At 46.7% G+C, this 11558-nt stretch overlaps 1 protein-coding gene across 1 annotated transcript; it reads right to left on the bottom strand.

The window, feature by feature from the left end:
- Positions 1-408: 408 nt before the first annotated feature.
- ARMC12 (armadillo repeat containing 12) lies at positions 409-10940 on the bottom strand. The gene is made up of 6 exons (XM_082639479.1): positions 9669-10940; positions 8889-9062; positions 8538-8672; positions 2790-2963; positions 2583-2654; positions 409-931 (listed from the first exon to the last, which is right to left on the bottom strand). Exons 1-6 carry the CDS (start codon positions 9891-9893, stop codon positions 602-604), a joined length of 1110 nt encoding a protein of 369 aa, XP_082495605.1. The 5' UTR covers positions 9894-10940; the 3' UTR covers positions 409-601.
- Positions 10941-11558: the final 618 nt, after the last annotated feature.

Below are 11558 nucleotides of genomic sequence, written 5' to 3'. Positions count from 1 at the left end.
CTAAGATTTGGAGGTTATTGTTACTATGGCGTAGCCCAGCCCATCTTGAGTAATCCAGTGCTATATACTGTCTCCTGTTGATTATCTTTGGCCTTAGTCCCCAAATCTGCCTTCTCCCTGAAACTCCCTGAAAGCACTGGCTCCCCATTCAAATTTAAAAGCAGCAAGAGAGGGAGAGGGATAAATTGGATTGGGATTGGGATTGACATATATATACACACTACTATATATAAAATAGATAATTAAAAGAACCTACTGTGTAGCACTGTATAGCATAGTATTCTGTAATGACCTATATGGAAATAGAATCTAAATAAGAGTAGGTATATGTATAACTGATTCACTTTGCTGTACAGCAGAAACTAACACAAAATTATAAATCAGCTATGCTCCAATAAAAATTATCACTCAAAAAAATAAATAAATAAAAGCAGCAAGAGAAGGGAGTCTGTCCTCTAAAAAGGGAATGCGTTTGGGGAGACAGGCCCACACTTTGACAGGAAGTTATGCTGGCTGAAATCTACACCCACCCTGGAAGGCCCTGGACAGACACTGCCCCTCAAGCTTCTCTCCCATACTCATTTATTGGCTCTCCATAATTTTATTCCGCATTATTAAAGCCAGAATGACTGGGCGGGCAGGAGGGCCGGACTCCCACATCCTGGGGGCACTGCAGGCTGACTATGACTTTGCAGGCCTGGATCTGAACATCCTCCTCGGGGTGGATGAGCAGGGCAAGCAGCCGGTCTGCCAGTCGTGAGTCATCCCCAAAGAGAGCTTCGTGCACAGACTGTTCATTGTAATGCCACTTCACAGCACGGTAGTGGGGTGAACTCCGGCCCTCAGTCAGCCTCTCTGCAAACACCAGTACTTCAAGCAGCAGACTCCCGGGCTGTGTGGACTGGAACAGGTTCAGGAAGTTGGAGTGTACCTGTGAGTGGGATGGAGAGAGGAATGAAGTCCAAGGTAAATTCTAAAGTTCCTCCATCCTCCTATTGCCTCAACTCCCCAATATACCTAAGTTTCAGATCCAACTGTATAGGAATTTTTTAGTTTTCATTATCATTCTTTAACATAATTTCATTGTGGTCATAAAACATGAGTGATATGATACTACTGATTCAGGGAAATTTGTTGAGACAAATTTTTTTTTTTTTTTTTTTTGCGGTATGCGGGCCTCTCACTGTTGTGGCCTCTCCCGTCGCGGAGCACAGGCCCCGGACGCGCAGGCTCAGCAGCCATGGCTCCCAGGCCTAGCCGCTCCGCGGCATGTGGGATCTTCCCGGACCGGGGCACGAACCCGTGTCCCCTGCATCGGCAGGCAGACTCTCAACCACTGCGCCACCAGGGAAGCCCCGAGACAAACTTTTAAAGCTTAGCATGTGGTTAATTTTTGTAAATATTTTGTGTACTTGAGCGGAATGTGCATTTACTAATTGTAGAGTGTTCTGGATATGTCTAATAGCTCCAGCTTATTTGTGTTATTCGCAGCAAGTATAACCTTACTAGTTTTAGGTATTTATGTATTAATTGCTGAAAGAATAGTTAAAATCTTCCAAATCTTCCACTGTGGTGATAGATATGTCCATTTTTCTTTCCAATTATTCAGCTGTAGGAATGAAATCCTGCCATTTGTGACAATACAGATGGACCCAGAGGACATTATGCTAAGTGAGATAAGCCAGAAAGAGAAATACAAATACTGCATGGTATCACTTAAATGTGGAATTTTTTTTAAGTCAAACTCACAGAAACAGTAGAAAAGTGGTTGCCAGGGGTTAGGGTGGGGTGTGGGGGAAATAGGAAGAGGTTGGTAAAAGGGTACATACTTTCAGCTAAAGGATGAATAAGATCCAAGGGTCTAATGCAAACATGGTGAGTACTGTTGATAACACTATTATATAACTGAAATTTGCTAAGAGAGTAGAAGTTAACTGTTCTCACCAAAAACAAACAGAATGTGAGTTGACGGATGTGTTAATGAACTAGATGGTGGGAATCCTTTCACAACGTATACCAAATCACCACAACATACACTTTTTCTTTAGTATAATTTTTATATATATATATATTTAGTTTTTATTGGGGTATAGTTGATTTACTACATATGCTTTAAATATCTTACAAATTTATCTGTCAATTATACCTCAATAAAACTGAAAAAAGAAAAAACGATTTCCTTATACTTCTATCAAGTTTTGCCATATATATATTTTGAGATTATGTTACTAAGTTCATATAAGTTTAGAGTTGCTTTATCCTTCTGAACTATTATTATGTAGTGACCCTGTCTATTCCTAATCATTATTTTTGTTATAAGTAATTTTCCCCTAATGTTAAAATACCTACATTAACTTCTGTCACCTGTGTTCCTGACTCTGAGTGCAGAAAGTCCCTCAAAGGAAGATCTGATTGTATTGGGAGGACAGAAGAGGGGGTGCTTTGCAATGTACCTAGTGCAGAGGCAGAAAGAGGAACAAGATGATTTTGCGAGGGCTAAGTCTGTCCGAAGAATCCACGATTCTTCCTTTCACAATATCTGAGTTCACATCCATTAGCTCGTCTTTCAGTTCTTTTCTCACCTGGCAGTTGAGAATATCGTAGAGAAGGTCGTTCTTCTGCGCCAGGTTGCTCAGCAATCGCGCGGCTTGCACCTGAATAAAGGAAAGGGTAAAGAATGAGAAGACAGGTGGGCCTGAGCAGGGAAGACACAAATCTCTGCTCCTCCCCCTAGGTGCTGTGCCAGGGCTGGTCAGGAGGGCAGGGCCTGGGCTCTGGTCCTCAGGCACCTGTGCCAGGATGTAGTCTGACTGCAGGATCTCCATCAAGGCAGGCATCACCCGTCGCAGCTGTGGATGTGCAGAGTCAGGCAGTGGGAGGTTGTTGAGGAGTCTGAGGCCTGCAATGTGCAGCTCCGAGTCCCAGATGGTGGAGATCAGTTCCAGCACCTTGATGCAGTGTTCCTAGGGAGGGGGGAGAGGAGAAGGGTTTTCTACTTTTATATGATAATCCTCAACATTAGCCCAGCCTCTGCCTTCACTCTTCACTGCCCCCGCCCACAAAAACTGAGCCAACCCCACACACAGTTCCCCACTTTAACTCTCAATGTTATTTGACCTAGTTGACTCCTCTCACCCCCTTGAAACTCTTTCTTCACTTGGCTTCTCCATCACATGTTTCTTTCCCAGTTCTTCTGCCCAACCTCCTCCTGTATCTTCAGCACTCCCTTAGTGATACAGTGTTAAAGACTCACAGACTCAGTGTTAAAAATTATCCATATGCTGATGACTTTCAACTTTCTATCTCTAGCCCAGACCTCTCCCTGAACTCCAGACTCATATATGCAAGTGCCAGTTCCACTTCTTTCTGAGAATCTTACTAAACCTCTGAGTCAACACATTTCCACTCCCAAACCTGCTCCTTCCACTACCCTTCCTATCTCAGATGTTGGTTACACCGGCCTTCCAATTACTCCGACCAAAAATCTATGTTCTTCCTTGACTCCCTTCTTTCTCTCACACCCTTTTCCAACCTTTCAGAAAATCCTGTTGGCTCTACCTTCAAAATCTACCAACAATCAAGACACTTCTCACCATCCCCCTCTACCACCCTGTTCCAAGCCACCATCACCTCTCCCCCGGGTTTCTGCAATAGCGTCCTTCTCTCTGCTTCCATCCTTGTCCCCTGCATCTATTCTCAGAACAGCAGACAGGCTGGACTGCTCAAGAGTCCCTAGTTCATTCAGGGTAAGAGCAAAAGCCCTTACAGTGGCTTACAAGGTCTGACATGATCTGTCCCTCTCCCCCCATTATTTCTTTGGCCTCATCTCCTATTCTCTCCTTTGCTCCCATGGTTTCCATCACAATGGCCTTAGCTATTCCCTGAACATGCCAGGTACACACCAATCTTAGGTCTTTGCACATGGTGTTCCCTCTGCTTAGAATGCTCTCCCTCCTCAGCTATTCACAGCTCACTCTTACTTCCTTCAAGACTTTGCTTTAATGTCACCTTCTCAGGGAGGCCTTCCCCAACCACCTGCTCCTTTAAGACGGCAGCACCACTCCCATCCCTGCCTCCCTCATCCCCACCTTTATTTTTCCCCATAGCACTGTCAATATGCAACACACTTTTTGTTTTTAAACTTTTTATTTTCAAATAATTATAAATTCATGGGAAGTTTCAAAAACAGTACAGAGAGGTCCCTTGTGCCCTCCACCCAGTTTCCCTCAATAGCTACATCTTAGATAATTACAATACAGTATCAAAACCAGGAAAATGGTATTAGCACAATGTGTATGTATAGTTCCATGTCATTTTATCACATATGTAGCTTCATGTAACCACCACTGCAATCAACAGATTATTCCATCAGAATCACCATAGATCTCCCTTGTGGGTCCCTTATTAGTCACACTTAGCCCTGCCCATCAAAACCAGCCCTAACCAGCGGCAACCACTAATCTGTTTTCCATCTAATTTTGTCATTTTTGAGAATGTTATATAAATGGAATCACATTTTGTAACCTTCTGAAATTGATTTTTTCAGTCAGTATAATGCCCTTGAGATCCATCCAAGTGGTCGTGTGTATCAATAGTTTATTCCTTTTTATTACTGAGTAATGTTCCATGGTATGGACTACCACAGTTTGTTTAATCATTTATCTACTGAGAGACATTCAGGTTGTTTCCAGTTTTTGACCATTACAAACAAAGCTGCTATGAACAACTGTGAACAGGTTTTTTGGCAGATGTAAGTTTTTATTTCTCCAGGATAAATGCCCAAGAGTGCAATTGCTGGTTTGTATGGTAAAAGAGTTTGTTAAAGAAACTGCCAAACTATTTTCCAGAGTGGCTGGTGTATCATTTTACATTCCCACCAGCAACATTCAAGAGATCCAGTTTCTCTACATCTTCACCAGCATTTGGCATTGTCACTAATTTGGAGTTTAAATCATCTAATAGGTGTATAGTAATATCTCATTGTGGTACTAATTTGCATTTCCCTAATGGCTAGTTAAATGTTAAACATTCTTTATGCACTTATTTGCAATTCGTATATCCTCTTCAGTGAAATATCTCCATGTCTTGTGCCCATTTTCTAAATGGATTATTATTGTTTTTGACGTTGACTTTTGGGAGTTCTTCATATAATCTAGGTATGAGTCCTTTGTCAGATAATGTGGTTTGCAAATATTTTCTTCCAATCTGCAGTTTGTCTTTTCATCTTCTTAACAGGGTCTTTCACAAAGCAAATGTTTTTTTAATTTTGATGAAGTCCAATTTATCAATTTTTTCTTTTATAGATTGTGCTTTTGGTGTCATTTCTATGACCTCTTTATCAAGCCCTAGGTCCCAAAGATTTTCTCCTTAGAAATTGCAACACCACCCCCATGCCAGCCTTCCTTACCACCCTTCTTGATTTTTCTCCATAGCACTTGCCCCATGAAACACCATATATTTCACTTATTTGTGTATTGCCTGCCTTGCAGGCAATATAAGTTCCACTGGGCAGGGATCTTTCCCACTCTGTTCACTGCTGTGTCTCCAGTGCCTAGCATAGTGCTTGGATACAAAGTACGTGCTCAATATACATTTGTTGAAAGAAAAAAGGAATCTTGGCTTCTGAGCTGCAAGATGCTTGGGCCTTATTACCAAAGGCAGGTACTCTTTTTTTTTTTTTTAATATTTTGCGTGTATTTGTTTATATTTCACCTCCAGAAATTGATTGGTTTTAGGGGCTTCTTTTTTTTAAGATGTTGGGGGTAGGAGTTTATTAATTAATTAATTAATTTTTGCTGTTGGGTCTTCGTTTCTGTGCAGGGGCTATCTCCAGTTGTGGCAAGCAGGGGCCACTCTTCATCGCGGTGCGCGGGCCTCTCACTATCGCAGCCTCTCTTGTTGAGTAACACAGGCTCCAGACGCGCGGGCTCAGTAGTTGTGGCTCACGGGCCTTGTTGCTCCGCAGCATGTGGGATCCTCCCAGACCAGGGCTTGAACCCGCGTCCCCTGCATTAGCAGGCAGATTCTCAACCACTGCGCCACCAGGGAAGCCCCAAAGGCAGGTACTCTTACAAGCTGTACCTTTGTGAGCCACGTAAGAAGGATGCCAGAAGCCTGGAGTGGGGAGCACAGCATTCCCATTAGTACCCTGCTCCTCCCTGCCCCCACCCCTCAGTAGGGAGTGGCTGCATTCACCCAGAGAGAGGAGAACAGGGGTCAGGTCCTCAGGATACAGACCCTGGGGAAAGAAGGAACAGTGGTGCCCAGGCCACGTGCATCAGAATCTTCTGGGGGCTTGTGAAAAACACAGCTTCCCTGTTGAACCGGACCCTCTGGATGTAATGCCCTGAAATCTTCATTTGTTAACCAGCTTTCCAGGCAATTCTGATATGCTTGAGAATAACAGCCTTAGGGCAACTGAGAGGGTCAAGGGATAAAGTAGAGGCAGCCAGCAAGTGGAGACCTAGAGACCTTTTTTTCCCAAAAAAAGTTTGATGCAAAAAATTTAAAGTGCGAAAATACCAAGTGTCGGGGAAGAAATGATGCACCAGAAACACTCATGTGGGGCTGGTGGAGGGTGTAAACTGATACGGCCCTTCTTGAAAAGCTGGGCATACCTTTCACCCAACCATCCCACTCCTGCATACATGTCCTAGAGAAAGTCTCCCACGTCCACGAGGGAGGTGTGTAAAGAATGCTCATGGCACAATGTGCAAACAACTCAAATGCCTACTCATGGGCAGCTGGATGAATAAGATTGCAGGGTATTCATGAACTAGAACACTACAGAGCAGTGCAAAAGAAGGAAACAGACCAGTCCACATGACTAAGGACGAATCTTTCCATGTTGGAGGGAAAAGGAAAACCGCAGAATACAAACTGCATACTTCCAGATCCATGAAGCTTAAAAACATTCTAACTATCTTTTACCTATTTTTGTCTGCCGTGCCCTGCTAGAAAATGATGACACATGTGTATATGGTAACACGACAAAGAAAATCAAGAAATTGATAAAATGCAGAGGAATGATTGCCTCTGGTGGGGGAGGAGGCGAGGATTAAGGAGGGGCATCTGGGGCATCTAACCAACTGGTCATGTTCTATTTCTTAGCCTGGGTTCTGGTTACGTGTGTTTTGTTTTATTCTTAGTCTTTCTACCATACATGCATAAAATGTTTGCAAGTTTTGAGTATTTCACTTATTTTTAAGTAAAATATTTTGGGAGAGAGATCATTTGCTAGAGAGAGACTTGGAGGTCAAGGAAGATGTTTTTTTGGTTTTGCCTTTTAAGATGGGAAGGAATAGAGCTTCTTGAACGCTAATGGGAAGGAGCCGGGGGAGGCCATGTCAGACAGAGTTTAATCAAGGAGAGAGGCCCTCAGGGAAGCGGACAGGATCCAGGACTGAGACTAACATTGAACACAGACAGGAAGAAAGCCATTTTTTCATGGCACCAACAGGAAAGCAGGAAAGGATGAGTAACAGGTAAGCCTGGAGGCCTAGTAGCAGGAAGCTGGGGGAACTGACATTTGGTGGCTTATATTTTCTCTGCGTGGTGGTAGTGAAGACATCAGTGGCCCAGCCGCCGGCCTCAGACCAACACAGCGTGGTGGAGTGGTATGATAATATATCTGGTCTTTGTCCCTGATTCCACGCAGTGTTCCTAAAATCCTTGCACTTTCCCGATAGGAGTGGTTTTTGTTATTCTTAATGAGGCCCTTTCCATGATCCCTGAGTTTATGCAAATGAGGCAACTCAAGGCAACTTTCAGCCCCATACCTGTCCTCTGCGGAGAAGAGTGGAACCAGAGATTGAGTTCAATCACCAATGGCCAATGATTAATCAATTATGCCTACATAATGAAACCTCCATAAACACCCCTACATGACACGGTTTGGAGAACTTCCGGGTTGGTGAACACATCGAGGTGCTAGGAGGGTGACACACCTGGGTAAGGCATGGAAGCCCTTCCCCCATACTCTGCCCTATGTACCTCTTCCATTTGGCTGCTTCCCAGTTATATCTTTTATAATAAACTGGTAAGTGTAAGTAAAGCATTTTCCTGAGTTCTGTGACTCGTTCTAGTGAATAATCAAGCCTGAGGAGAGGGGGCATGGGAACCTCCAAATCTACAGCTGGTCAATCAGAAGTGGGGGACAGTCTTACAGGACTCAGCCCTAAGCTGTGGGGTCTGTACTAACTCCAGGTAGATAGTGTCAGAATTGAATTGTAGGACACCCAGTTGCCGTCAAGAGAGTTGGCTGTTGTCAGAAAGAACTTGGGGAATTTCTGCTGTTTGGAGTTCAGAGATACTCCTAGGGACCTAGCACAGTTTTATCCCGAGATGCAGACTTTTATGACCCTACTGGGAATCTGATCACCATTCTCCCACCTCCTTCCAAGGAAAAACATATTTCTGGGTTACAAACTCAGACCCAAACAAACTTCTGGAACGTGACCATTCATCCTATGCCCACTAAATGGCCCATGGCTTATGGACATCTCTGTGTTCTGCCCCATACTTGTCGCGGGGCTCACCTGGATTTTCAGCCTGAATTTTCTGATGCCAGAGAAAGCTTTAAGTGTGTTCAGAGCTTGGATTTTGACACTTTTGTCCTTGTCATCCAGCATGGAGCCCACCAACATGATGTCATCATTAGTACATGCAGAGGCCTAGAGTGTGCCAGGAGAGACAGAAGAGGCAGGAGAAGCGGGTGTCCTGGTCCCCCTACCCCCCCATGTCACCAAAACCCCTCAACACAACCCCTCCCGCCATCAGCCAGAGAGAGGTCCCAGGACACAGTCTGGCTACTCAAGGGGGAAGGGGGACAGATGTAGCCCCCAGGGGCCAGGCTGGCTGGGAAGGACCTCCTGCTTCCCTTCCCTCACCTCGGACTCCAGCAAGTACACACAGCACGTGATACTGTGCAGGATCATGCTCTTGGCGTACTCATCCTGTTTGCACTCCAAAGAGTTGAGGAGCCTCCGGAGCTCACCTGAGTCCCGCCCGTGCTGCTCTCGCTCGATTGCCAGGCCTAGACAGCCACCCCAGCCCAGTTCAGGCTGTGGACTCAGAAGTGAGGAAAGAAGGGGTTTGGGAAGCGGTGGGAGAGGGACCTGGGGACAAGGCTGCCTTGCCTTTTCTGAAAAGACTTCTTGCTATATGCAGGACTACCATGTACAGTTGAACAGGGTGTGTATTGCACAAGGGCACCACATCTAAGGCTGAATTGTTCATATCGTAAACAAAAAAATTTTGTATGTTTACTATAACAACTTTCTGGCATATGGCAGTAATACGTAGTATTTCATCATAATTGGTATATGGCAATGATATTCCAGCAGATGGCAATACAAAGTCTTGCAGAAGGGGTTCCTTTCTCTACTTTGCACAAAGTTGTCATAGGGACTAGTGGAGGCTGAGAATGTAGGTCCCCCAATTTTCCCTTGGGGAGAACTGCTGATGCCAAGTTTCCAAGCAGTGGCTCCTGGATGCCAGATTGAATGTAGAATTTAGAAACCTGCCAGATGACTCCTGAGGAGGCACTTGAGTGCCACCCACTACCTGGGGAGCCTGCGCTAGCATCTCTAGGGTGGCTCTGAGGGAGATGGAGGTGAGAAAGGGGAAGGAGAAAGGAACGTGGAGGAGTCCCCTTGGGGCCCTCCCACACGGGAGACCTGGGGAGTAGGTACCTCCTGGGGCCGAGCCCTCTCCCCAGGGCGGGGACACTCACGGGCAAGGCAGATGGGTAAGGCAGAGCAGAGGGGTGGTTGACATTTTATGCCGGCCCTGATGGCCTTATAGAGCAGGCAGATGGCCCCAGCGGCTGTGGCCAGGCTCACTACACCTTTGCAGATGTCCATTTGCCCCAGGCGCTGGGGGATGCAGCACATGCCCAAGGCACCTAGCAAAGGCCTTCTGGAACCAGAACTCTAGCAGGGCCAGGAACCAGGGCACCAGAATCAGAACCTGGGCAACAAAGGAAACTGGGGAAACAGTGGAATGGAGGGTGGTGGTCGGGAAGCGGGGCAGCCAGGGAGCTTCAGAGGCTGCAGGAAACCAAGCTTAAGACTCCAGAGGATTAAAAGGTCTGTGGGCAGGAAGGTCCTTCACAGCCCTCTTTTTTAGGGGAGCCAGGTTGGTGGGGCCCCAGCAGGCGGCTCCAGAGACTACCTTTCCTCCATTAGATGGCAGCAGAGGCCCAATTTATGGACGGGGGCCTTTGGAAGTCTTGGGGGGGGGCGTTGGGGTGTGCCCACTGGCAGCCCTGTTCCCTCACTTCCCTGGTCCCCCCATCTTTGATCTCTTCACCATAGATCCACTTCTGAGCCTTGGGGCGTTTCTGCAGGCAGGGCCCCCCCACTTCCATCACAGGATGAAGAGGAGGCAAGTACCTTACAAAGTTTTGCAGAGTCTCGAGGCAAATCCATCATTTTCCAGCATCTGCATGTTCCTCTCTGTGTATATTTACCTGTTGACCAAAAGCCCCTGAGGGCAGTTGTCTCTGCGTCTCCAACATCCAGCACAGAGTCCTGCACTTAGTAGATGCTCAAGTTATGACTTCTGTCATTGTTTGAGGACTTGAGGAGAGAACGTCAGAGAATATGGATACGGGGGCTCCAGGCCCATTTAACCAGTGTGACTCTGGAGGAGAAGGGGACTGCCCTTGCCTCGGCCTCAGTTTCTGTATTTGTAACCTGAGGGGATCCAGGTTTAGCATTCTAAATCTCCAGGGTTAAACCTGGGGTAGGTCTGTGCCATTAATCCATGGGGGCCTAAATCTGGGAGTATCATACCCCATGCCCCACAGCATACACACAGGGTGGGATGGGCTTTGAGGCCTGCTCTGGAGTCAGAAAACGCCACCACCCTGGAGGATGAGAACCCAACTTTGGAGGCCTCAGTCTCCACCACCTCCACCACTAGGATGGGGCAGGTGAGACCAGACCCTTCCCTTCTTCTCCTCCCCCCACCCCCAGTGTCCCCACAACCTCTGGCCTCACCTTCTGCTACAGAACAGGGAGGAACCCAAGCCAGGCTCAGACCCAGAGCCAGCACTGAGCAGAGATGTACCAGAACAGGGCTTCAGCTGCCTGGTCTTGAGCTCCTGTTGGAAGGCTCTGGGCCCTGGGCTGCACCTGGGTTTGCAGGAGGTGGGGAAATAGGGAAACGGCATCCCCAAGGATGCTGCAGCCAGCCAGGTCTGTCCACTCAGAGCCTTCGTCCGTGTCACCCTAGGCTGCAGGCAACACTCCCAGGGGGCCATTCTCTTCCTTTCTTCCCTCCCATCCCCAGCCCTCCTCAAGGGTCATTCCTGGCACTCTACACAGCCCCAGGGTGGATGTATGGTCAGGCCATTCAAGATGGCTGTTCTCTTGCTCTTTGTACATCCTCTGCTCGACCAGTCCGTTCCACCTGCGCCCTACTCACGTGAATGTTTGCCCCCTGCCCCAGCTAGTGACTGATCTAATCCCTGCTCTACCTGCTAATTTATTAAAGGGAAACATCTGCCCTCGTGATAGTCGTTAATCTGAGGGGCTGTGACGGATGTGCCCCAG

This window comes from Mesoplodon mirus (genome assembly GCF_964341445.2).
Source record: "Mesoplodon mirus genome assembly, chromosome: 12".
Classification (NCBI taxonomy): domain Eukaryota; kingdom Metazoa; phylum Chordata; class Mammalia; order Artiodactyla; family Ziphiidae; genus Mesoplodon; species Mesoplodon mirus.
This window is presented reverse-complemented; position numbering and strand designations above follow the sequence as displayed.